General features: G+C 42.2%; 1 protein-coding gene across 1 annotated transcript; it reads left to right on the top strand.

Moving 5' to 3' along the window:
- The first annotated feature begins 101 nt into the window (after window positions 1-101).
- Window positions 102-16,512, top strand: LOC143297970 (isobutyryl-CoA dehydrogenase, mitochondrial-like). The gene is made up of 11 exons (XM_076610599.1): window positions 102-222; window positions 831-931; window positions 1,687-1,856; window positions 3,911-4,020; window positions 4,969-5,045; window positions 6,031-6,168; window positions 7,392-7,527; window positions 9,706-9,803; window positions 11,419-11,571; window positions 14,652-14,754; window positions 16,203-16,512. The coding sequence occupies exons 1-11, from the start codon at window positions 102-104 to the stop codon at window positions 16,256-16,258; spliced, it is 1,263 nt and encodes a 420-aa protein (XP_076466714.1). The 3' UTR covers window positions 16,259-16,512.
- The last annotated feature ends 11,059 nt before the right edge of the window (window positions 16,513-27,571 follow it).

Below are 27,571 nucleotides of genomic sequence, written 5' to 3'. Positions count from 1 at the left end.
CTGAATGTTCCTTCTGCTCGCGTTATATCAATGATGATTTTTTTTCAAAGATTTACACGACCAGAAACTAACTTAATGTACAGCTTTATTGGATTGTTACAATGGCGGCGGCTTGCAGACGATTTTTTCATTTGACAGGGGAGATCGCCTCAAAACTAAGAAAATGTCCTGCACATGTTGTTCAGCAGTCTCGTACAATGATAACGGGAAGCTGCATTGATCGTAAGTATGACTGTTTTGAGTGGTGTTTGTAACCGCTGTCAGTACCTGATTCTGCACGTGCATAGACTGTTTCCCACTGAGGCCAGTTTTTTTTTCCCCCCTTTTAAACTTGGAATGACCCTTACTTTTTGGGATTATCACATGGTCGAAAAGTTAATGATTGGCATTTAATATCTCTTTGCTAATGTCCTCATTTCTATGCATTCTTGTGAAAAATAGTCTTGTAATGATTGTGATGTGAATAAACACAATTTTGTACAAACTTACAAAATGTTCACTTATTATAACTCATGTTCAAGTTATTTTTTGCAATGATTAATAAAGCATGATTCTATCCCATTGTATGTGGACATACAGAGAGAAAGGAACCGACCAGCTGCTCCCATGATTAGCACAGCACAGAACATCACAACACTTTGCAAGGCAATCAATGCACAGCACAGTACAAAAACAGAAACGAACGGCTGTTGACAGAAATAATGCCACATCTCATATATATATATGCATTGTGTTATTTGCATTGCCTTTATTAATCATCAGTGGGTTTTTTTTCTTCTGAATTTCTGCATTGCCTTGATTATTGTGTCTTGTGTCTGTGTTTCTGCCAGCATCACTGGGTCTGAGCCAGGAGCAGATACAGATTCAGCAGCTGGCCTCCGACTTTGCCCGAAATGAAATGTTCCCAAACATGGAGAAATGGGATCAAGAGGTGCAGAACAAACTATTGTAGGAATACCATGTGTATGTGTGCAGTGCACCTGTGTGTGTGTGTGTGTGTGTGTGTGTGTGTGTGTCTGTCTGTCTTTGTGTGTATCTGTGGCTGTGTCCATGGCATGTGTATACATATAAACTATTATGTGTGTGAAATGAAAGGACTAAATAAGAGGGCAACTGGTGTGTCCATGTGTGTCAGTGTGTGTCTGTATGTATGCATGCATGCATGTGTGTGTGTGTGTGTGTGTGTGTGTGTGTGTGTGTGCAAGCATGTGTTTTTTTTAAACATGTGTATGTTAGTGCGTGAAAAAGAAAAAGAGGTCTGCTAATTTCTTCTGTATTATTTGACTTAGCTACCACGTTGACTAATTTGACTGAGGGGTAAGATTTGTACATACTTTGCATATAATATATTACAATTTTACCATGCCATTTTGACAGCCATAAATTTCTTGTGGGGTGGGTGCTTATACAAGGCGGTTTTATTTATTTATATTTTATTTATTTATTATCAAAACATCAATGCTGACATGCATTACATGATTTTTTGTTGTTCTTGTTCTGATATCATTTATGTATCCATGTTTACATGATATATCTGCACATCTATGAAAAAAAATTGAGAGAGGAGGAACCTCAACTCTTGACAAGGTGTAGCCAGGATTTGAACCAAGGGCCACATGAATCCTTGGGTTGAAAGCTCAGTATTGTAACCACTCAGCTATCCCATCCATCTGCCAATGTTTCCAGGAGATTTTTCCGATGGACACCATGCGGAAAGCAGCAGAACTAGGCTTTGGTGCAATCTACTGTGACGAAAAGTACGGAGGCACAGGCTTGACTCGATTAGATGCCTCTGTGGTGTTTGAGGCTCTCTCATATGGCTGCTGCAGTACCACAGCTTACATCAGTATTCACAAGTGAGTACCACATGTAATTGATATTTTAATATATTAATTTATTTATTTATTTTGTTAACTTATACTATTTCATTTTGTTGTCATGCTTTACAAACCTAGAGTAGGCTCTCAAGGTCTGATCAGCGTGTTGTGTTTATGCGAAGGTTAAGCATCTGCTCTTTCTTTTTTACTATTTTTACAAAGCAGATTCGGTGTAGCGTGTATGGATCAGTCCACACACTTTGACACCTCCTGGAAACTTTGAAACTGAAGCATGCAATTTCTTTTGCATCACCATGAGATTTTTCTTTAATGGTTTTTGAATTGATAATGATGATGGTAGTGGTTAAAATGACAATAAAGTAAGCCTACCGTATAAGGAACTATTCCTAGTCTTACCTTGCTGTACATATGTATCTCATGACAGGTAGATGTTGGTGATCAGGATGTGAGTGAATGTAGACAGTTCACATAATTGTAAGAACGGAGGCGTCATGGCAGAATTGGTTAGGTGTTGGACTCCGACCCAGTGTTCACCGGTGATCAGGGTTTGAGGCCCTGTTTTTTTGTTTTTGTTTTTTGTTTTTTGTTGTTGTTTTTTTGCTGACCCATTATCTGCACCGTTTCAGTGGCATTACTCCCACGCTGCTCATTTAGATTCCCCCATACACGGCCACACCCGGGTTCGTCCTTCGCAGTTCCAGCGTCGGCAGTCCACAGGGAACCATCGATGTTAGGTCGCCAGGAGGCCACACACCAGAAGAGACCCTGCACTGCTGCTGAGTCACTTTGGTGGTGTTCAGTGGTGCCTGTTCTGTTTTAACGTACTTAGGACACCACCTACTAAGCCCCCTACTAACAACAGTAATGGCTTAGTCGCGGAGCCAGACTGAGTGAGGCCCAGTTTTAGTATGGTGTTGTGTCCTTGGAAAAGACACTTACACACTGATTTTTCCTCACTCCACCAGGTGTGAATAGATATCTGACTTCGGCTGGGGAAGGTTTAAGCAGCAGAAGGAGAGGATTCAGCACCACCTTCATTATGCCGAGCTGTAGACTTAGTGAATATGAATTAACTTCCCCGGTGGCCACAAAAGGCTATGGGGCATGAAAAATAGTTCTCCTTTCAACTTCGATGAAGGTGTCCTTATTGAGGCTAGATTATGATTATGCTTGAAATTCCAGAGCAGTTTCCCCAGGCTCTTTATTGCCAGTACATGAAACGATTTCAGAATATTACTATTCATGTCCAAAAACAGATACAAAAGGCATGCAAAAACATATCCCTCTACTAGTTATGTTGCTTGAGAAAGACCCATTTTGCATGCAAATGTATTTATATAAGTTTATTTTTTGACTTACGAAACACAAGAAGGAGATTACATGAAACACAGGAAGGATATTGCCTTAATGGCAAGCTTTGCATCACATTACTTTTTGTCACAACATCATTGCTTGAGAAAGACCCATTTTCCATGCAGATATATTTACATGGGTTTGTTTTTTGACTTTCAAAACACAGGAAGAATATTGCCTTAATGGAAAGTTTTGTATGATACTATTTTTTGTCACAACAGATTTTTCTGTGTGACATTAAAGCTACTCTTCCTGGTGAGAGCATGCTGCCATGCAATGCCACTCTTATTTCTTTCTTTCTTCTGTCTGCAGGTGTATTTGTTTTACAATTTAAGTAGACCTTTTTACAATATGTTGCCAGGGACAACCCTTTTGTTCTGTGTTTTTAAACAGTTTTTATGTGCGCTAAGTGTACAATGCACATCTCATCTGAATAACTAGCACCCAGACCACTACTGAATATTTAGTGGATGGAGGAGTAAAAATCTAGGTCTGAAGAGGGGACTTGAACCCGTGCACATTTGCTTCCTAGTGGGGCGCATTACCGCTAGGCCCCTGCTCTCCTCCCATGAAGGGCTGGAAGGAATACTGACTGTATTGCCATTGCGGCTGTGCAAAATGGATGTCTTTTAACTGGAAAAAATGTGCCAAGGTATGCAATAAAATGATGTAATACGTAACAAGGGTTGACACTTGACCGTGAATTCTTTTGATTTCAGTATGTGTGCTTGGATGGTGGATCAGTTTGGCACAGAGGAGCTGAAGAAAAGGTGGATTCCTCAGCTGGCATCTATGGATAAGTTTGCCTCTTACTGTCTGACAGAGCCAGGTGTGTGTGTGTGTGTGTGTGTGTGTGTGTGTGTGTGTGTGTGTGTGTGTGCTGAGTTGTCACTGTGTGTGTGTGTGTATGTGTGTGTGTGAGTGTGTGTCTGTGTGTGTGTGTGCACTGAGTTGTCACTCTCTAACATGCTGATTGGTTGGCTTCAGCTGTTCTTGATGAAAATTTGCCATGGTAACATACAGTGTGGAAAAAAAAAAATCTGAAATAATGTTGGTTCTTTATGTGTCATGCAACTTTTTTGAGCAAGTGATTATTGTTCTTTCTATGTGAATGCCTCCTGACTTCTTGGAGGAGTGAAATTTTCAAAGTTCTTCTTCTTCTGCGTTCACTCATATGCACACGAGTGGGCTTTTACGTGTATGACCATTTTTACCCCGCCATGTAGGCAACCATACTCCATTTTCGGGGGGGTGCATGCTGGGTATGTTCTTGTTTCCATAACCCACCGAACGCTGACATGGATTACAGGATCTTTAACGTGCGTATTTGATCTTCTGCTTGCATATACACACGAAGGGGGTTCAGGCACTAGCAGGTCTGCACATATGTTGACCTGGGAGATCGTAAAAATCTCCACCCTTTACCCACCAGGCGCCGTCACCGTGATTTGAACCCGGGACCCTCAGATTGACAGTCCAACGCTTTAACCACTCGTCTATTGCGCCCGTCGTTCAAAGTTCATTATTGGCTATTGTTAATAGTGTAGAGCTAAAAAAAAAAAAAAAAATTCTTGTGATATCAGTATGTGATAAATCTTAACGGAATCATATTTTATATTCTTGATATTATATATTTTAATTCCATTACCTTCTGTGATTCTTGCTCTTCTAGGTATGAGTTAATGAAGGCAGTATATTCCTCTTAATGTACATCTGATGAGTCAGTGAATGAGTGTTTTCTTTTCTCATTGATGTCAACATTGGATGTTTTGTTCAGGCTCCGGCAGTGATGCAGCTTCTCTGATCACATCCGCCAGAAAAGATGGAAGCGATTACATTCTGAATGGGTCCAAGGTGAATACTGACCTCCAATAAACTCATATTATTTTCTCACACAGTAGACTATCTTCTTCTTCTTCTTCGTTTGTGGGCTGCAACCCCCACGTTCATTTGTATATTACACAAATGGGCTTTTATGTGTATGGCTGTTTTTACCCCGCCATTTAGGCAGCTGTACTCAGTTTTCAGGGGTGTGTATGCTGGGTATGTTCTTGTTTCCATAATCCACCGAACGCTGGCATGGATTACAGGATCTTAACGTACATATTTGATCTTCTGCATGCGTTTACACACAAAGTGGGTTCAGGCACTAGCAGGTCTGCACAGATGTTGACCTGGGAGATCGGAAAAATCTCCATCCTTTACTCACTAAATGTCGTTAGTGAGATTCGAACTCGGGACCCTCAGATTGAAAGTCCAACACTTTAACCACTTGGCTATTGCGCCTGTTACAGTAGACTATCAATAATTCAGCCATACAGTTAGTGTAACCCTTTGATTGACCGAGCAACAGACACCAGTTATCTCTGCATAGTCTGTGTATTGATGATCCACCTACATATTAAGTTTGTAACTCAATTTACTGATCTGTGTAAAAAAGACAAAAGGAAAGACTTCAGCAATATTTGCTTCAGAGAAGTTTTGATAACTTAAGACATCTATTTTCACGCCAGGCAACAGCATTCCATGCACACACCAGAAATTGACAGCCTCTCTGTGCATGCAGGTAATTGTGCATGTGTGTGACTTGTGTCAGCATTTGTTTGCATGTTAGGGAAAGAGGACCCTAGCCCTGTTTGTGTGCTTGCGTGTGAGTGAGTGGGAGGGTTGGTGTGTTACGCACCTTCATAATTATGTATATTTACACATCTGTTACATTTTCACCTGTTAGTGCATGGGTGTACAACACACCTTCTGGCTTCATATGCTTGTATATTTGACATCCCCATTTTATTTTCATCTGTGTGCATGCATGGTTTCTTTTGCTACTTGTTTTCAGTCATTCATCAGCGGTGCAGGTGCGACGGACGTGTACCTGGTGATGTGCCGGACAGGTGAGGCAGGACCGCGGGGCATCTCCTGTGTGATGGTGGAGAAAGACACGCCGGGTCTCAGCTTCGGCAAGAAGGAGAAAAAGGTGGCTTCTTCACTTCTGCACTTTGGGTTTTGATCTCTCTTGCACTTCTTTAAATTTCTGAAAGTTTGTCTTCTAAAACCACTTTTGATTACACATACTGTGTCATGAGAACGCTGGCCATTAAGGAGAAGCGTGAGCGAAGGGAGTGGGGCTCAACTTCTGGAGTCGTTTTCCATTGCAACATCTGTGGGAAGTGCTGCGCATCCAGAATTGGCCTCTTCTCCCATATGAGGACACACACCGCCAGATAAGCCTGCCTGCCTACTCATCCGTCGGTCCGACGGGAGACTCCATCCATCATGACCCACTGATGCAGATTTTAGCAAGGGTCGGATTCCTGTCCTGTGCATCCTACTACTAGTGCACCCATGGGGAGAATTCGAAAGTAGCTTCAAGTAGTAGCTTCTGTCAGTATATTACCTCCCTTAAAACCATATTGACCGCATAGAGAAAATAAGTCTTAGGCCACAGCTTATGGACAGCTGTGTCAATAAGGGCGCTCGTTCAACTAATAAAGAAGAGAAAATAGATGGGATTCCTGAACACCACTCAAGTATGTGTCTCCATGGGGAAAGGGTGTGCTGATCACCGTATTAGTGTCTGTGAGGAGTGGAACAGTCATTCATTTTCCTTTCTGGAAGCTCACTGGAACTTGAGGTACTTGTGTTTGATTCTGTGTGAGTGACAGTATTCCACAACACACAGTCATGAATGGAAACTGTCTGCTATCTTCCAACTTCGGTTTGTCACACAAGTACTAGTTTTTGTTTTTTGTTGTTGCTTTGTTTGTTTTTTGAACAGATTTCGGGTTACAGAATACATAATACTTTATTATCTCCAATAAGAGGGATTCATTGGTGGTGTATGTTATACAGTTAATGTATGAGAATTACTGTCGTTCTGAATGAATATTGAATTCAGATGGAGTACACCTGTACTGAATGATTATTGAATACACCTGTATTGAATGATGTATGAGTACACCTGTGTTGAATGAAAATTGAGTATACCAGTATTGAATGATGTTTGAGTACATCTGTATTGAGTGGACCTGTATTGAATGAAGAATGAGTACCCTGTACTGAATGATGACTGAGTTCACATATTCTGAATGATGAAGAGTGCACCTGTACTGAATGATGACTGAGTTCACATATTCTGAATGATGAAGAGTGCACCTGTACTGAATGATGAACGAGTGCACCTGTTTACTGTGTGTTCAGGTGGGCTGGAACAGTCACCCAACACGAATCGTGTCGTTCGATGACTGCCGCGTTCCGCAGAGCAACCGCCTGGGCTTTGAAGGACAGGGATTCAACATCGCCATGAGAGGGCTCAATGGTGGCCGTGTCAATATCGGTGAGTGATTCAGCTGTAGCTTTCCTCTTCCTTCTGAGGGTTTGAGTTTGAATCCCAGCCTCACTCTTCCTCCCAAGTTTGATTGGAAAGTCCAAGTGAGCATCTCGTCATTCGGATGAGATGATAAAACAGGTCACCAGTGCAGCATGCGGAACTGATAAAGAACCCATGGCAACATATGTGTCATCCTCTGGCAAAATTCTGTTGATAGGTACACAGATATATGCATGCACAGAGTTTAGGGTTTGTTAAGGACACCATGGGTCATTTAGCCGCTTCACCACACAAAAATTGGTCATTTTCATTTTATATATAAATATATCTCTGTGTGTGTGTGTGTGGCGGTATGTAGAGACAGTGTGCTAATGTTTACTGTGTCATGATGAACACAGAAAATACAATAATCATTACTAAACTTTATTATGCACTGTTGAAACACTGATCTATGCTGACTGCTCTGGATAACAAATGTTCACATTCCAGGCATTACAGAATCAAATGAAATCCGTCTCCTATTACATCCATACTGCAGTTATGACATGTGCAAAATTTACATGGAATATAGTGACGTATACCAGTTTCTCACTCTTCTTCTTCTTCCAATTATAGTCCAACGGTCGTTGCCAACCTTTTACGACATTAACGTGTTTGACCATTTTGTTTATTTACCCTGCCATGCAGGCAGCCATACTCAACAGGTAATATGTGACTACTACACCTGAACTGACTTAATGATTTACATGACCATGCTTCAAGAGCAGCATTTGCACATCTGAGGAAAACTAACCAACTAAAGCTTTCTGTCAGTCTAATCATTGAATTATTTGAGAAAACAGTTCTCCCTGTACTGACATATGGTTGTGAAATTTGGGACTTGGATATATCTGATATTGTGACAAAATTGCATTTGAAATATTACAGTTTATCTCTGAAACGTAAAGGCAGACAATCCACCTCATCTTTTAAGGTATTTGGTAAAACTGGTTGACATCATAATATTCCATATTGATTGTGTACTTGTCATAACTGAAATATTAATGTGGTTGGAGTGCCTGAAATTTATAGATCTTTGAAATGAGTCGATTCCAAAGAAATGTTTGAATCCAAAATCAGTTTTGATTTTAGCATTTTTTTCCCTTAAACCAGGGAAGAGAGTAGCATTGAAAGTGGGGAAATTCAACAAAATTGGAATAACAAGATGATATGATCCTTAGTTATCTGTTTTTCATTTCCAGTTTCATTGTCTTAATCACTGTTTACTTTTTTTGTTTTTTGTTTTGGTGTATCATACAAATGATGTTACTGTATATCCTTCATGCCCTAGCAGGGGTCAAAGAACTCCACTTTGCTGCTGCTCATCTCTGGAACAACCCTCCACATCACATGCTTCCACTTGACTCTCTGTTTCTGCCTCTCACTCATCACTAGAAACTTACCTTTTCAAAGCCTGTCTGTTGGCACTATTGGTTTCTTACGTCTACAACGCCACCCCATTCCTACCATCTCCCTTTGCATGTATGATGGATAAGATATGGGGTGGAGGGAAGGGGTGGGAGGGAGGGAGGGAGGGAGAGGGAGAGGGGGAGAGAGAGAGAGAGAGAGAGAGAGATAGATTATGAATGGTTCATGTACTTTGTAACTTTTTCTTTTATCTGAAGCACCCTGAGCTCATAGAGAGAAAGCATACTATACAACAGTACATCATTATTATTATTATTATTGATATTTGTATTTGTATTTGTATTTCTTTTTATCACAACAGATTTCTCTGTGTGAAATTCGGGCTGCTCTCCCCAGGGAGAGCACGTCGCTACACTACAGCGGTTTTATTTGCTTTTCCTATCGAAGTGGATTTTTCTACAGAATTTTGCAAGGAACAATCCTTTTGTTGCCGTGGGTTCTTTTACGTGTGCTCGCTAAGTGCATGCTGCGCTGCACACGGGACCTCGGTTTATCGTCTCATCCGAATGACTAGCGTCCAGACCACCACTCAAGGTCTAGTGGAGGGAGAGAAAATATCGGTGGCTGAGCCGTGATTCGAACCAGCGTGCTCAGATTTTCTCATTCCTAGGCGGACGCGTTACCTCTAGGCCATCACTCCTCATCACATCATTATTATGATTATGACGATGATGCTGCTGCTGCTGCTGATGATATTCTTGCTTGTTGTGTGTGCAGCCTCATGTTCTCTAGGCGCTGCCCAGGCCAGTCTGGAGCAGGCCAGGGATCACCTTAAGGTCCGACGACAGTTTGGTAAACCTCTGGAAGACTTTCAGGTGAGGCATTATACTTCTGGAAGACTGTCGGGTGAGGCATTAACACTATGTAAGACTTTCAGGTGAGGCATTAAACCTTTTCAGGTGAGGCATTAAACCTCTTCAGGTTAGACATTAAGACTGTAAGACTTTCAGGTGAGGCATTAAAGCTCTTCAGGTTAAACATTAAGACTGTAAGACTTTCAGGTGAGGTGTTAAACCTTTTCAGGTTAGACATTAAGACTGTAAGACTTTCAGGTGAGGCCTTAAAGCTCTTCAGGTTAAACATTAAGACTGTAAGACTTTCAGGTGAGGTGTTAAACCTCTTCAGGTTAGACATTAAGACTGTAAGACTTTCAGGTGAGGCATTAAACCTCTGCGAGACTTTCAGGTGAGGCATTGAACCTCTGGAACACTTTCAGGTGAGGCATTAAACCTCTGCAAGACTTTCAGGTGAGGCATTAAACCTCTGCAAGACTTTCAGGTGAGGCATTGAACCTGTGCAAGACTTTCAGGTGAGGCATTGAACCTCTTGAACACTTTCAGGTGAGGCATTGAACCTCTGCAAGACTTTCAGGTGAGGCATTAAACCTCTCGAGACTTTCAGGTGAGGCATTAAACCTCTGCAAGACTTTCAGGTGAGGCGTTTAACTTCAGGAACACTTTCAGGTGAGGCATTGAACCACATTGAACCTCTGGAACACTTTCAGGCGAGGCATTGAACCTCTGGAACACTTTCAGGTGAGGCATTGAACCTCTGGAACACTTTCAGGTGAGGCATTGAACCTCTGGAACACTTTCAAGTGAGGCATTGAACCTCTGGAATACTTTCAGGTGAGGCATTGAACCTCTGGAACACTTTCAGGTGAGGCATTGAACCTCTAGAACACTTTCAGGTGAGGCATTGAACCTCTGGAACACTTTCAGGCGAGGCATTGAACCTCTGGAACACTTTCAGGTGAGGCATTGAACCTCTGGAAGACTTTCAGGTGAGGCATTGAACCTCTGGAACACTTTCAGGCGAGGCATTGAACCTCTGGAACACTTTCAGGCGAGGCATTGAACCTCTGGAACACTTTCAGGTGAGGCATTGAACCTCTAGAACACTTTCAGGTGAGGCATTGTACCTCTGGAACACTTTCAAGTGAGGCATTGAACATGAGGCATGACCAGAGGGGAAAATGCAAAATTATGTTTGAATGATTGTAAAAGATGGTGAGAGTGTGTGTGGGGGTGTGTGGATGTTTGTGGGTGCATGAGTGAGTGTTTTCATCTTTGCGTGTGTTCGCTTGTATATATTCTGTCTGTGTGCATGCTTTGTCGTTATGAGGCCACAGCTTCACAAGATTTTAAAAAATTTCAATTTTTAAAAAGTCATGTGTTTAAAGCCCTGCTTGTACAAGCAAGTGAAGGTGGGAATTGTTCCCATGATCTTGGGGAAAAGAATAGAAAATGGAAATAACTGTGTTTCACTGCTGTGTGTCTGTGTGTGTGTGTGTGTGTGTGTGTGTGTGTGTTTGTGTGTGTGTGTGTGCATGCATGTGTGTGTGTTTGTGTGTGTGTGTGTCTGTGTGTGTGGTGTGTGTGTGTGTTTGTGTGTGTGTTTCACTGCTGTGTATGTGTGTGTGACCTGCAGTATCTCCAGTTCCGACTGGCGGAGATGAGCAGCAAGGTGGTGACGTCGCGGCTGATGGTGAGGGAGGCGGCACGGGCAATGGACAGCGACTCTCCCAGTGCAGTGGCCCTCTGCTCCATGGCCAAGCTGTTTGCCACCGAGGAGTGCTTCAAGGTGGGTTGTGGCCACTACTGTATTGCATTGCATTAGTGCTTCAAGGTGGGTCATGGCCACTACTGTACTGCCCTGCATTGCATTAGTGCTTCAAGGTGGGTTGTGGCCACTACTGTATTGCATTAGTACTTCAAGGTGGGTTGTGGCCGTGACTGTACTGCCCTGCATTGCATTAGTGCTTCAAGGTGGGTTGTGGCCACTACTGTACTGCATTGCATTAGTGCTTCAAGGTGGGTCGTGGCCACTACTGCACTGCATTGCATTAGTGCTTCAAGGTGGGTCGTTGCCACTACCGTACTGCAATGCATTAGTGCTTCAAGGTGGGTTGTGGCCACTTAGTGCTTCAAGGTGGGTCGTGGCCACTACTGTACTGCATTGCATTAGTGCTTCAAGGTGGGTTGTGGCCACTACTGTACTGCATTGCATTAGTGCTTCAAGGTGGGTTGTGGCCACTACTGTATTGCATTGCATTAGTGCTTCAAGGTGGGTTGTGGCCACAACTGCACTGCATTGCATTAGTGCTTCAAGGTGGGTCGTGGCCACTACTGTACTGCATTGCATTAGTGCTTCAAGGTGGGTCGTGGCCACTACTGTATTGCATTGCATTGCATTAGTGCTTCAAGGTGGGTTGTGGCCATTACTGCACTGCATTGCATTAGTGCTTCAAGGTGGATCGTGGCCACTACTGTACTGCATTGCATTAGTGCTTCAAGGTGGGTTGTGGCCACTACTGTATTGCATTGCATTAGTGCTTCAAGGTGGGTTGTGGCCACTACTGCACTGCATTGCATTAGTGCTTCAAGGTGGGTCGTGGCCACTACTGTACTGCATTGCATTAGTGCTTCAAGGTGGGTTGTGGCCACTACTGTACTGCATTGCATTGCATTAGTGCTTCAAGGTGGGTTGTGGCCACTACTGTACTGCATTGCATTAGTGCTTCAAGGTGGATCGTGGCCACGACTGTACTGCATTGCATTAGTGCTTCAAGGTGGATCGTGGCCACTACTGTACTGCTTTGCGTTAGTGCTTCAAGGTGGTTCGTGGCCACTACTGTACTGTACTTCATTGCATTAGTGCTACAAGGTGGGTCGTGGCCACTACTGTATTGCATTGCATTAGTGCTTCAAGGTGGGTTGTGGCCACTACTGTATTGCATTGCGTTAGTGTTCAAGGTGGGTTGTGGCCACTACTGTATTGCATTGCGTTAGTGTTTAAGGTGGGTTGTGGCCACTACTGTACTGTACTACATTGCATTAGTGCTTCAAGGTGGGTTGTGGCCACTACTGTATTGCATTGCGTTAGTGTTTAAGGTGGGTCGTGGCCACTACTGTACATTGCATTAGTGCTTCAAGGTGGGTCGTGGCCACTACTGTACTGCATTGCATTGCATTAGTGCTTCAAGGTGGGTTGTGGCCACTACTGTACTGCACTGCATTGCATTAGTGCTTCAAGGTGGGTTGTGGCCACTACTGTACTGCCTTGCATTGCATTAGTGCTTCAAGGTGGGTTGTGGCCACTACTGTATTGCATTGCATTAGTGTTTAAGGTGGGTTGTGGCCACTACTGTATTGCATTGCGTTAGTGTTTAAGGTGGGTTGTGGCCACTACTGTACTGCACTGCAAGCGCTTTTGAAGTGTTTGTTTGTTAGTTGGATTTTCTTGATTATTGTTGTTTCTTTCTTTTATGTGTAAGTTCTGAAGCACCATGAGCTTTACTGTGAGGGAACACTGCTAAAGAAGAGCACTTCATAATTATTATTATCATGATAATTATGATGATGATGATGATGATGATGTTTGTTGTTGTTGTTGTTTTCTGACATCAGTTTATTCTGTTGTGTTTCTTTGTTTTTTTAGCACATGCTATTATTCCATGATGCATGTTAATAATCTCCCTGCATGTTCTGTTACTAAATTTATTAACCAATGAGGAGCGCTCATGCATCAGGTTCAAGGGTCAATATCAAGGGGAAAAAGCATTGCTATGTAGTCTGAAAATTATGGAAGAACATTGGTGGTGTTTTGGCTGGTTGGAGATTCTGTTGTTTGTTTCTTTATGTGTGTGTGACTCTGCCCTTCTGTTTGAAAAAAAAAAATCATAATTTGTTCTCTGTGTGTGTGTGTGCGTGTGTGTTTTCTTCAGTTTAACGTCTATTCACTATAAGTGTTTTATTCACTATAAGTGTTTTTAGACGGAAAGGAGTAAAGTAGTGTATAAAGGAAAGGGAATGCATGTGAATATTAGTGTTAAAAAAAAGAAAAAGAAAAAAAAGAAAAAAAAAAGTTCATGTTATGTATCAGAGGAAAAGTATATTATAAGAAGTCTAAAGAGGTTGTGGTGTGTATTGAATGAGTTGTCATGGGAAGGAGGATATGTATATGCATATCAAGAAGTATTAACCTAGAACAATGTAAATATAAATAACAGTATTATAAATATAAATAACTGTGTGTGTGTGTGTGTGTGTGTGTGTTGCCTGCTTGAAGGTGCGTATATGTATATCTAGACCTATATGTGTGTGTCTATTTATGTAAGTGTGCATGTATGCATCTATCTTAAGTATCTAGCTCTATGTTTGCATGTGAATGTATGTGGGGATGTGTGAATGTATGTGGGGATGTGTGTATATTTGTGGGGATGTGTGAATGTATGTGGGGATGTGTGTATATTTGTGGGGATGTGTGAATGTATGTGGGGATGTGTGTATATTTGTGGAGATGTGTGAATGTATGTGGGGATGTGTGTATATTTGTGGGGATGTGTGAATGTATGTGGGATGTGTGTATATTTGTGGGGATGTGTGAATGTATGTGGTGATGTGTGAATGCATGTGGGGATATGTGTATATATGTGGGGATGTGTGTATATATGCGGGGATGTGTGTATATTTTTTACGTGGATGTGTGAATGTATGTGGGGATGTGTGTATATATGTGGGGATGTGTGTATGTTTGTGGGGATGTGTGAATGTATGTGTGTGAGGATATGTATATATATGTGCCAGTGCATGCGTGTATGTCAAAAGCATGAAGAAAACCAACCACAAAAAAAAAAGACATTATGTTCCACTGTGCCGTAGGTGTGCAACGATGCCCTGCAGATGTTTGGGGGCTACGGGTACCTGAAGGACTACCCCGTGCAGCAGTATGTACGAGACACTCGGGTCCACTGCATTCTAGAAGGTACACAATACTTTAAGCTTAACTCACTCAGTACCACCAATTAACTCCCCTGACTTTCCCCACAGACGACCAATTTATATGGGTAAGAAATAAAATCGCAAAAAAAACAACCCAACAACAAATGTTAGAATTTATGAACTGAAAACTTCCAAACTGATCAGTAACATAATGAGTTAGTTGGGGAGAAAATATAAAACTTCCTCCTTTCTTATGCTATCATCCAGTGAGATGATGAAAGTATCCATATTTCGTCGGAAACAGTTGTAAACAGTGGGGCCTCGACTGGGGTCCTGTGTGCTGAGTGAGTTGACTCACTCAGTACGGCCATTTCTCTCTTCTCCTATACACAGACCCCTTGGATGTCCAGTGGGTGCCTCAATGACCCAACCTTTAGCTTCCGTCATCAGAATTGTGGTATTCTTTGTCCACATTCACCTCTTCAGTGTAAGAGCCTTCCGCTTGCAATATTTTGATGGTGGCAATTGGGGTGAAACGCTGTTAACGTCGTCTCTTTCGCCGTTCGTATGGAGAGTGTTAAGGGTGCTTTTTTATTTTATTTTATTTTATTATTTTTTTTATAAAAGGTCCCATAGCTTTTACGGCCGTAGGGGCAGGGAATACATATTCACTGTGAACAGGGCTCGGCATTGGCAGGCAGGTGGGGCGGGTTCCAATGCTCTCCTTCTGCTGCTTTTTACCTTCCCGGACTGAAGTTGGGTTTCTATTCACAACCAGGATGGAGTGGGAAAAATCAGAGTAAAATGCCTACAGAGCCAGGAAATGAATGATGAGCGCCCAATGGCAGCCGTCAGTCGGCTCTACCCAGGTAGGCAGCCTGTTGTGCAAATGAAACTGAGTTTGTAAAGTGCTTAGAGCTTGGTCTCTGACTTGGGATAGGTGCTATATAAGTATCCATATCAACCTTGGAGGCTTTTGGGAACCCTCCCAACGAGGACTGTCCTTAGAAAGCCCTCTTGGCTGAGAGAGTGGGAATGTAATGTGGGCAAGACACTCTCCACTGTAATCAAACTCAAACCCAGATAGATCAGGACAGCAGTTGCCTCTTCTGCTGTCCTGATGGCATTAGTCAGACATGACTGTTAGTGTTGTACATACATACATACATGCATACATACATTCATTCATGTGTGTGTGTGTGTGTTCGTGTGTGCATGTGTGTGTGTGTGCGTGTGTGTGTGTGTGTGGTTGTTATTTTGTTTTGATTTATGCATATTTTTTCCTCTGTTGTGTATCTCTGCTAACACCATGCTCTCATTTTATTAAATATTGTGTAGTGTAGACCCAATTCAGGGCGGGGACTGGATGTAAAAAAGCACACCAGTGCTTATCTATTATCCTCGAAATAAAGAATTTGTCTTGTCTTGTCTTGTCTTGTCATGTGATTGGAAGACGTTTTGCTGTGTGTCACATGACTGGCTCTGTTCCAGGCACCAATGAAATGATGCGGATGCTGATTTCACGAGATGTACTGAAGGAAAGATAACCGGGTACACGGAACAACAACCTGAAGTTTGAATGTTCGTCCGCTCAATAGTTTTCTCTAAATACACTTATGCTGCAGTGATTGTTTATAGCTGTTATAAACTCCTTGACCAAGTTACACAAGATATAGGTTGATGCTGTTTTCGTTAAAAAAAACAACCCTGTTGAGTGGGGAAAATAAAAAGAGTTTCCTTTTGTGAATATATGACTGATTAATTCAGCGTCAATTAACTAAGTGATCTTACTTGGGGGGGGGGGGGGGGGGGGAATATGTGTGTGTGCTGTGAATACACAATGTGTGCAATGTGTGTGCGTTTTCTGTTTAGAACAGATGGTGATGGGAATACTTTAAAATTCAAACCAGTCAATCACTTACCATCTTATGATATCATGTACAAAACTTTAAACCCGTTGATCCGTTGCAGTGTTTCATTGTCACATACATATGCGCACTTTTATATTCGTACTGCAGTCAAGGGGGAAACATGGATCAACATCAAATTTTCACTTTTGTTTTCATGGTTATATTTGGATAATCATTTTGCATGTTTAGCATACAGGAACAGCCTGCTGGATACAGCTTTTTGTTCAGTTTTTCTCAGTCAGTCAGCACACAGATTTTTGAATGGGGAAAGATGCAGCTCTGGGATGTGTTAGGCAGGCAACAAGGCAATAAATCGTGTCATCAGAAGTATCTCGACTCACTATCGTTGCTGTAAACAAGCTGAATTAAGATTTAAAACAACTTTTGATTTTTGATTCTTTACTCACTATCGTTGTTGTAAACAAGCAGAATTAAGATTTAAATCAAACTTTCGTTTTTGATTTCGATAAAGATACACAGTTGTTTTATTATATATTTTTTTGTCTCCTTTTCTCCACCTTTGTTAAAAAAAAAGAAGTCATGTTTTCTCCCACTGGTCTGCTTCTTTTATTACATTCTTTTGTTAACTTTGCTGTGGACCAGTTGATGATAATAATAATGATGACAATAACAATATTAATAATGATAATGATAAGAAAAAGTCAGATTGACGTAACACCTCGAGCTCGTGGTGTTTACAGTAACAGTTACATGTGTGTACGTAGTAGACACATGCATTCAAGTGTGACATACCATACACAAACAAGCATGTGCACACACAAACACCCAACGGAACACACCGACAGCCAGCAGAGGTTCAAGACGCACATTTAGTCAGGAAGATGGTATGCACAACGGAAGAGGTATACTAATGGAAAAAGTGATGGCCTAGAGGTAACGCATCCGCCCAGGAAGCGAGAGAATCTGAGGGCGCTGGTTCTAATCACGGCTCAGCCGCCGATATTTTCTCCCCCTCCATTAGACCTTGAGTGGTGGTCTGGACGCTAGTCATTCGGATGAGACGATAAACTGAGGTCCAGTGTGCAGCATGCACTTAGCGCATGTAAAAGAACCCATGGCAACAAAAGGGTTGTTCCTGCCTAAATTCTGTAGAAAAATCCATTTCGACAGGAAAAACAAATAAAACTGCACGCAGGAACAAATACAAAAAAAAGGGTGGCGCTGTAGTGTAGCGATGCGCTCTTCCTAGGGAGAGCAGCCCGAATTTCACACAGAGAAATCTGTTGTGATAAAAAGGAATACAAATACAAAAAGTGTTTTGAGAGACTTTTGAACTGGGGAATCCACATGTTGGACTGAGAAGGGCAGTTTGCTCCATACTACTGCACCAAGGTAGGAGAGAGAGAGCGCTGACCTTGTGGTTTTAGCTTCTGAAGCAACTGGAAGGAACGCGAGACTGGAATGTTAGGCTGAGCAGACATTGCCTTGCCATGATCCTGTAGCTCACCAAGGATTTGAAAGTGTGCTGGGTCAGTGAGCAGAACACAAATCTTCTCCAGCTGTGATGGGCTTGAGCAGGAGGGAGGGTTGGAAAGTGGTGTGGGGTGTGGGGGGCTTGTGTCTTTGCGATAGTCAGGTAATGCCCATTGGCCGGGTCGTCACTCTACAGTGTATCTTTCTTCTTCTTCTTATGCGTTCGTGGGCTTCAACTCCCACATTCATTCGTATATACGCGAGTGGACTTTATGTGTATGACCGTTTTTAACCCGCCATGTAGGCAGCCATACTCCGCTTTTGGGGGTGTGCATTCTGGGTATGTTCTTGTTTCCATAAACCACCGAACGCTGACATGGATTACAGGATCTTTAACGTGCGTATTTGATCTTCTGCTTACATGTACACACGAAGGGGGTTCAGGTACTGGCAGGTCTGCACATATGTTGACCTGGGAGATCATAAAAATCTCCACCCTTTACCCACCAGGCGCTGTCACCGTGATTCGAACCTGGGACCATCAGATTGAAAGTCCAACGCTTTAACCATTCAGCTATTGTGCTGTCAGTGTATCTATTGTTTCTTCTTCTTTTTTTTCCATTGTCTCTGGCAAGTTTGTTCCTTACAATAATTATGGCACTCATTTTGATCAAACATCAAAATGCTTGAACACAGGAGAAAAGGTTAAAAGATTCAAAGGAGTTTTATTTTGATATTTGTACTTCTTTTGGGGTATTGATTGAAGATACACTAACAACACACACACAGAGAACCACTATGCCAGTCCAAAATGTCAAAACAAGAATATAAAACACACCAAAAATTTAATTCTAAGTATATGCCTTTCTTCATTTATTGGTTAAAATGTGAACAGTGGCACATCACACGCAGACAAGTACTATTTTTGCATGTGTTCTGAAGCCTCTTTCCAAACCCAGGAGGAAAATATTGTTGATATGTTCTGCAGCGACAGGCCTGTACATATCATGTGTGCCCATTGCAAACGATGATGTCCATTGTCCTTTCAGTATATGTGTACGCTTGAGTCACTTTGCAGTGACAGTTTCAGTTTCTCAAGGAGGCGTTACTGCGTCTGAACAAATCCATATACACTACACCACATCTGCTGGACAGATGCCTGACCAGCAGCATAATAATAATAATAATAATGGTATTTATATAGTGCTGAATCTTGTGCAGAGACAAATCAAAGCGCTTTCGCACCAGTCATTCACACGCATGCATAACTCTAAAACTGTAGAAACTGAAGACAAGGAAGAGGCAGGCAAGGGAGGCTATTTTGGGAAGAGGTGGGTTTTAAGGCCAGAGTTGAAAGAGTTGAGTGTGGAGACTTGACAAAGCGAAAGAGGAAGTTCATTCCAATTGCAAAGTCCAGAGACAGAGAAAGAACGGCGGCCATCAGTCGAGTATTTGAATCTGGGTATGCGTAAACAGAGTGGATCCGAAGCCGATCGTAGTGAGCGAGATGGGGTGTAGAGGTGAAGGCAGCCGCAGAGATAGGAAGGGGCAGTTTTGTGAATACTTCTATAACATAGAGTGCTGATCTTGTACTTTATTCGGTGTGAGACAGGGAGCCAGTGGAGACGTTGTAAAAGAGGAGTGATGTGCTCAGATCTTTTCTTTCTGAGGACGAGTCAGGCAGCAGAGTTTTGTATGCGCTGAAGGGACTGAATGGATGAAGCAGGCTAACCAGACAATAGAGAGTTACAGTAGTCAAGCATAACCCAACATGCTTTGTCAGGCCTTGAGTGCATGCATATATATTTGTGTGCCTATCAGAGTGGATTTCTTTTGCAGAAGAGGACAACACTCTCATTGCCATGGGTTCTTTTTCAGCGCACCAAGTGTGTGCTGCACATTGGGACCTTGGTTTATCAGCTCGTCCCAATGACTAGACTCTCAGTTTGGAAGAAAGGACGATAGCAGGATTCAAACCCAGACCCTCACAAACTCTCTGTATTGGCAGATGAGCGTCTTAACCATTCTGCTACCTTCCTCCCATTGCTGCAGAGGAGTGTGGAGTGATGGCCTAGAGGTAACGCGTCCGCCTAGGAAGCGAGAGAATCTGAGTGCGCTGGTTAGAATCACGGCTCAGCCGCCAATATTTTCTCCCCCTCCACTAGACCTTGAGTGGTGGTCTGGACGCTAGTCATTCGGATGAGACGATAAACCGAGGTCCCGTGTGCAGCATGCATTTAGCACATGTAAAAAAACCCACGGCAACAAAAGGGTTGTTCCTGGCAAAATTATGTAGAAAAATCCACTTCGATAGGAAAAACAAATAAAACTGCACGCAGGAAAAAGTAAAAAAAAAAAAAGGGTGGCGCTGTAGTGTAGCGACACGCTCTCCTTGGGGAGAGCAGCCTGAATTTCACAGAGAGAAATCTGTTGTGATAAAAAGAAATACAAATACAAATACAAAATGTATATATATCTTGGACGGACAACATGACTCGTTAAATGAGGTGCAGAACTGTTCAGTTTTTGGTTTTTGAAGTTTGTGAAATGGAGAGGTGTTTGTTGATCACATTCTTTTTTTTAATACTCATTTGTCTGAATCTCATGTGTGTGTGTGCATGCATGCATGTGTGTGAGTGTGTGTTTAGTTTTGCTAGTGCAAAATAATTTAGTTTTTTGGCAAGTTTGATTTCATAATTTGTAATTTATTGTCAATTATATAATATTTCCTTTTTTTCCACCTCCATAGTGAAAGTAGAAACAATTGAAAAAGAAAATATGACATGCATAGTTCTTCTACTTTGCAGGAATGAACATGGCTTTACATTTCAGATGGTTTTTTATTTTTATTTTTTATTTTTTAAATTTTTTTACTAGTTTGCAAGCCTTTTCTTGCTTTGTTTACATTTTTTTCAGACTAAGCATTTCAGACCGGTTCAGTATTTCAGTACACACACATGCAAAGATCACTTATCAAGTATGTATATGTATAAGCAGAGCATTGCTTAATTAAGATTTGTCACAGTCTTGAGTTGTTCTTTTTTCAGAGGTTGTCACTTTAGCCAAAGTTGCCCAGTGCACACAGATCGTTTTCACTGCTGTACAGATTTTGGTTATATTTGTGGAGTTGTTTTTAATAATAATAATAATAATAATAATGATAATAATAATAATAATGGATACTTACATAGCACACTATCCAGAAATCTGCTCTAGGTGCTTTACAAAAACGCTTTTGTTAACACATTAGTTCAATGTTACACATCAAAATGTGACTAAACACACACACACACAACACTCTCTCTCTCTCTCTCTCTCTCTCACACACACACACACACTCACACACACACAATGCATACATACATTTTAACATACATGTGTATCTAACAGCAACCCTAACACATGCACACATAGGCAGACACAAACTTACATAAACACATGCACACACAATGCACATTCATATACATGCATGTAGTTATGTACACACACACACACACACACACACACACACATATATATATATATATATATATATAATTTTAAAAAAAACCAACAACCGTAAATAGTCTGACAGACAGAAACAGCCAAGCAGCTGGATTATACATAAATTACTGAAAGCAGAATTAGAATGCCAACCCAATATAGAGCATCGAAAAGAGAGATTTTTTGGCCTTTTTTGTTTGGTTTTTATTCCTGCTTGCAAACAACTGAGCCCTGAAATGGGGGGTCAACTAAACTAAAAGGAGCATGCTTTGGTGTGATTTGGAGACTGTTATTCATTGTGAAAGACTTGTATCGTTGTTGTTGGTGTCTTTGTGTGTCCATGTTTGGACTGATGTCTCATACTGTGATGTGAAAAACAGATGGCACATTTGGGAGTTATGTACCCCGCTACACATGATGGTAGAACTTTGTTGTTTGCCACGATTTTCTGCAGTCTTTGAGATGAGAGTTTTAATCATGACATGTCTATTCTTGATGAAGGTGAAGGGTTGCTGACAATGATTTCTTGCATTTGAAATAAAGCTATTGGGGTGATTGCAAAAAGAAAAATCTGTTCTTTATTGTGTGTGTGTGTGTGTGTGTGTGTGCTAATTTTGGTATCAATTGACTACTCCGTCAAATTTGTTGTTTTAGAATGTCTGTCTTTATTTTCATTGTTTTTCTGTTGTAGTGCCTTGACTTGTTTTCTTTTTTTCACTTTTTATACTAGTTTTCTTTACATTTTATTTTATCATGGGCAAATTGAATTGCCTCTTTTGGTAAACAAACAAACACAATGAAAATGTATCAGACAAATTTGAACACTCGGTCACATATGGTGTTCAAGACAAACCATCGATTTTTTTGGCCCATTTTGACAAGAGTGCATTTGTGTGTGCTTGCGTGTATTAATCTGTGTGTGTGTGCGCGCGCGCACGCGTGTGTGTACTGGTAGGGTGGGGGAGTTAAAAGAGGAAGGGTAGGCTACTGACCTATCTTACACGTGTCACGAATACTGTGACAGAGAGAGAGAGAGAGAAGAAATGGGGAGGAAGAGAAAGGTTGGGAAGAAATAGAAAGAGACGCCGAAAGATGGGGAGAACGGAGGGAGAGGGGAATGAAGAAGGTGGAGGAGGGGGAGGGTGAGGGGAGGAGGGCGGAGGGGAGGTGGAGAGAGGGTGGCAAGGGGAGGGGCGGGGGCCACAGAAGAAGAGGGTCAATGAGATGAAGAGGACAGCCGCATGCGCAGGGCCCAGGGTGTTTGTGTGCCCATGCGTGCGTGTGTGCGGTGTGTGTGTGTGTGTGTGTGTGTGTGTGTGCGTGTGTGTGTGTGTGTGTGCGTGCGCGAGTATCTGTGTGTGTGTGTGTGTGTGTGTATTCGTGTATGTGCGTGTGTGTGTGTGTGTGTGTGCGCGTGCTTGCGGGAGTGGTGGTGCGAGGAGTGGGGGTTTAGAGATGAAGGGGAGATGGCTGGCACTTGTATTCGGGGGGAAGGATACAGAGAAGATGTAAAGACCTGCCAAGCTGTCATCATTTTCCGAGGGCTGTTCTGGCTCATCTCTGTCCCACCCAAACCACCACCCCCCCACACCCCCGTCCACAAGATAAATAGATGAACAGATAAATAAACGAATAAATAAATAAACAGATAAATGAATAACCAGGAAAAGAAAAGGAAAGAAAACACATTCATTAACATTTTATTTAAGTATCCTAAATCATTGCATGTATTTCTAACATTTCCATAGTTTGTGGGACATACAACGGAGAAAAAAAAAAGCAATTTAGATGGTGACACGTTAGTTTAGTGACAAATCCGCATCAAAACTTAGCCGGTAAAATAACGTTCGAAATAAGAGTCGAAATCCACTGAAAATGGGTTATACAACATCTACTAATGGTACTATCATTTCACATATGTACAAAATTTCCGCTAAACTGATGGGTGCAATAAATCAGGATGCTAAAATAGGATTTTCCTAAAAACACACAAACATACCAGTGAATGGTGGATCACTTTAGCGAATAGAAGTTAAATTCATGGAAAAAAAAACAACAACAAAAAACAAAACAACCACACCAACACACACAATAACACACACACACACACACACACACACACACACACACACATACATAGCAGCTCCCTGTTCTTCTTTCATCTCACACACATAACTATACACACACACACACACACTAAGTTCCTTCCCCCTCCTTCCCTCCCGGTCTCCCTACCCCCATCCAACTCCCCTACCCTCCCAGCCTCCCCCCCCCACCCCCTCTGCATGCATGTCACATATACCTCCATAGTGATATACAATGGAACTTATTGAGGACAACGGTGCGAGCACTGAACCCCCCCCCCCCCCATAAAAAACACACCAGAAAGCCAAAAAACCAAAAACAACAACAAAACACACACACACACACACACACACACACACACACACACACACACACACACACAAGAGATAGATACGAACACACTTACAATCATAGACGAACGCATCCGCAGACACCACTCTAAGGATATACACACGTGCACGCACTCACATACACACACACACACACACACACACACACAAGCACGCCTGCACACACACACACAGCGAAATAACAACGACAACAAAACACCCACACGATGTTCTCTAAACCTCAACATGACCCTGTCTCTATAGCCTTGTCCTCGGTTCTATTCCAATACAAGTTCGTTGTCGTGTTGCTGCGCAGTTTGACACTTTGCTAAATCTGTCACTCACAAAAAGGAGCCTTGACTTCTGTCTCGAGTTACATGTTGTGCATGCATTGTTGAATGATCGTGACTCTCCTGGTTAAAATGAAACAACAACAATATAGACATTTGTGAATACCTTCTCTCACCCCGTTTCACCAATGCCACCTGTGTGTGTGTGTGTGTGTGTGTGTGTGTGTGTGTGTGTGCGTGCGCGCGCGCGCAGTCATGTGTGTGTTGAAGATCTCATGTGGTGATTGTTTGTATTATTTTCGTAATGTCTCGGTAACTGTGTTCTTTGATTCAATCATCTATCTACTTACTATTATCTATTTGATTTGTTTAATGTCATTTATCTGTTCACACTCATCTAATTTATCACAGTGTGCGTGTGTATGTGTAATGCGTGTGAGGGGCATGGTGTAAAGAAGCTTCCAGCTTATCCATTCTACCCTCAATAAAACATTTGTCATTGTCATTGTCTCTCTGTTCCTGTATCTGTTTCTGCCCCCCCCCCTCCGACCCCTGCCCCCGCCCCCCTCCTCTCTCTCCCTCTTCCTTTCGCTGTGTCTGCTCCTTTCTCTCTCTTTGTCTCTCTGTGTCTGTCTGTCTCTCTTCCCTCTCTCTTTGTCTCTATGCCTCTGTCTTTTCTCTCTCTCTGTCTCTGTCTCTGTATCTGTCCTCGTTTTTCGTTTATTCATTTATAGTCTCTTCATCTAAGATGATGATATTACACTGAAAAATAAATGATATTATTATTATTATTATTATTATTATTATTATTATCATTATTTGTATTATTATTTTTTCTATCATAATAGTGATTATTATTATCATTAATTAGAAACCATCATTTGCCAAAATCAATGGCAGGGGAAGAAATATTCAACTGAAAAAGGAGGCGGTTGAGGTGGAGGGGTGGGGGTGAGGGTGTGGAGGTGAGGGTGTGGAGGTGGGGTGAGGGGAGGGGATTGAGGAAGAGAGAGAGAGAGAGAGAGAGAGAGAGAGAGAGAGAGAGAGAGAGAGAGAGAGAGAGAACAGAATGTGGAAAAGATAAGAGTACAAAATGTAAAATGGAGAGGGTCTGTCCCTCTCCCTCTCTGTGTCTGTGTCTGTCTCCTCTCTCTCTTTGTCTATGTCTCCGCCCCCTCTCTCTTTGTCTCTATGTCTCTATCTCTGTCCCGCCTCTCTGTGTGTTTCTGTCCCTCCTTTCTCTTTGTCTCTATGTCTCTGTCCCTCCTCTCTCTTTGTCTCTATCTCTGTCCCCCCCTCTCTCTTTGTCTCTATGTCTCTGTCCCTCCTCTCTCTTTGTCTCTATCTCTGTCCCCCCCTCTCTCTTTGTCTCTATCTCTGTCCCCCCCTCTCTCTTTGTCTCTATGTCTCTGTCCCTCCTCTCTCTTTGTCTCTATCTCTGTCCCTCCTCTCTCTTTGTCTCTATGTTTCTGTCCCCCCTCTCTTTGTCTCTATCTCTGTCCCTCCTCTTTGTCTCTATCTCTGTCCCTCCTCTCTCTTTGTCTCTATCTCTGTCCCCCCCTCTCTCTTTGTCTCTATCTCTGTCCCTCCTCTCTCTTTGTCTCTATGTCTGTCCCCCCTCTCTCTTTGTCTCTATCTCTGTCCCCCCTCTCTCTTTGTCTCTATCTCTGTCCCCCCCCTCTCTCTTTGTCTCTGTCCCTCCTCTCTCTTTGTCTCTATGTCTCTGTCCCTCCTCTCTCTTTGTCTCTATGTCTCTGTCCCTCCTCTCTCTTTGTCTCTATCTCTGTCCCCCCCCTCTCTCTTTGTCTCTATCTCTGTCCCCCCCTCTCTCTTTGTCTCTATGTCTCTGTCCCTCCTCTCTCTTTGTCTCTATCTCTGTCCCTCCTCTCTCTTTGTCTCTATGTTTCTGTCCCCCCTCTCTCTTTGTCTCTATCTCTGTCCCTCCTCTTTTGTCTCTATCTCTGTCCCTCCTCTCTCTTTGTCTCTATCTCTGTCCCCCCCCTCTCTCTTTGTCTCTATCTCTGTCCCCCCCCTCTCTTTGTCTCTATCTCTGTCCCCCCTCTCTCTTTGTCTCTATCTCTGTCCCTCCTCTCTCTTTGTCTCTATGTGTCTCTGCCCCCCCCCCCCTCCCTCTTTCTCTTTGTCTCTCTGTCTCTGTCATCCCGCCTCTCTTTGTCTCTATGTAAATGTACCCCGCGCTCTCTCTTTATTTCTGTCTCTGTCCCTCCTCTCTCTCTTTGTCTCCCTGTTTCTGCCCCCCCCCTCTCTGCTGTGTCCCCCTGTCTCTCATCCCTCATTCTCTCTCTTTTTGTTTCTGTTCCTGTCTTTCTGTCCCTGTCACATATGTAAAAATGCACTGACAAAATTTAGATTTGGTGTTTCTAATATTGCTGTTCATTGCTTCAAATACTGTAGCTGGAGTGAATATGTATTTACTTGTCGATTGTACAACCTGGGTTAGGAAGATGAATTGCATTTTTTGTTATGTTGCCCTGCTTTGAGTGACCTCAGAGAAAGATTAATTCAACCTAAAAATATTATATAGATCCCTGTGCTTTTAGATTTAATTTGCTCATGTCGTCAAAACATTATTATATGAAGCACTGGAGAGACTTCGAATCGTTGTTTTGTAAATGTTGTTGAGTATTTTATTAGCTACTTTTGGTTGATTTGTGATGCTGGTTTATCGTGTCAACTCATTTTCTTTATTTATATTCTTGTATGACCCCCTTCAGTAAGGGGCTTTGGCCTTGATCTGAATAAAATATCGTTATCATTATCGCTAACGTTGTCTCTATCAGTCTGTCTTGTCTGTCTGTCTCTCACGCAAGAATGATCAAAATGTATTTAAAAAAAAAAAAAGAAAAAAAAAAAAGCTGCTCGCAGATTACAATTTGCGTGCATTGTACGATAATTTCAAAGAGTTCAAGAAAGTTCTGGATACAAAGTAGTCCATTGAGACAACGAGCCAGTTAGCAAAGCATGGTTGCTTAATGATGAGTTGATGTTTTTGATTAACTGTGCACTGGCAAATACAAGTTTTGAATCTGGAGGTGGTATGGTAATGACTAGGATGATGGTGGCAGTGATGGTAGTCATGGTGATGACGGATCCTGATCATAACGTGATCAGACTCCAACAACGTGATTGTCCCAATCAACACTGACGATCAATCAATAAACGGTTCAGAAAGCAGCGACGTAATTGTTCTCATACTGAACAACCTTCAGCCCAGGAAGCACCCGTAATTTGAGAACCGGCGATTTCCGAAACCAAAAGAGTCTTTCGATGAAACTGATCTGCACACAGAATTATCGGTCACACGAGAA

Source organism: Babylonia areolata, chromosome 23 (genome assembly GCF_041734735.1).
Source record: "Babylonia areolata isolate BAREFJ2019XMU chromosome 23, ASM4173473v1, whole genome shotgun sequence".
In the NCBI taxonomy this organism is placed as follows: Eukaryota; Metazoa; Mollusca; class Gastropoda; order Neogastropoda; family Buccinidae; genus Babylonia; species Babylonia areolata.
The sequence above is the reverse complement of the archived record's forward strand: the minus strand, read 5'-3'. Positions and strand labels throughout refer to the sequence as shown.

Excerpts from the sequence above, each read along its gene's own strand:
- LOC143297970 (XM_076610599.1), top strand. The coding sequence starts at position 102 with ATGGCGGCGGCTTGCAGACGATTTTTTCATTTGACAGGGGAGATCGCC. Across the intron at positions 223-830 it reads AACGGGAAGCTGCATTGATC|CATCACTGGGTCTGAGCCAG; the intron begins GTAAGTATGACT and ends TGTTTCTGCCAG. Across the intron at positions 6,169-7,391 it reads TCGGCAAGAAGGAGAAAAAG|GTGGGCTGGAACAGTCACCC; the intron begins GTGGCTTCTTCA and ends CTGTGTGTTCAG.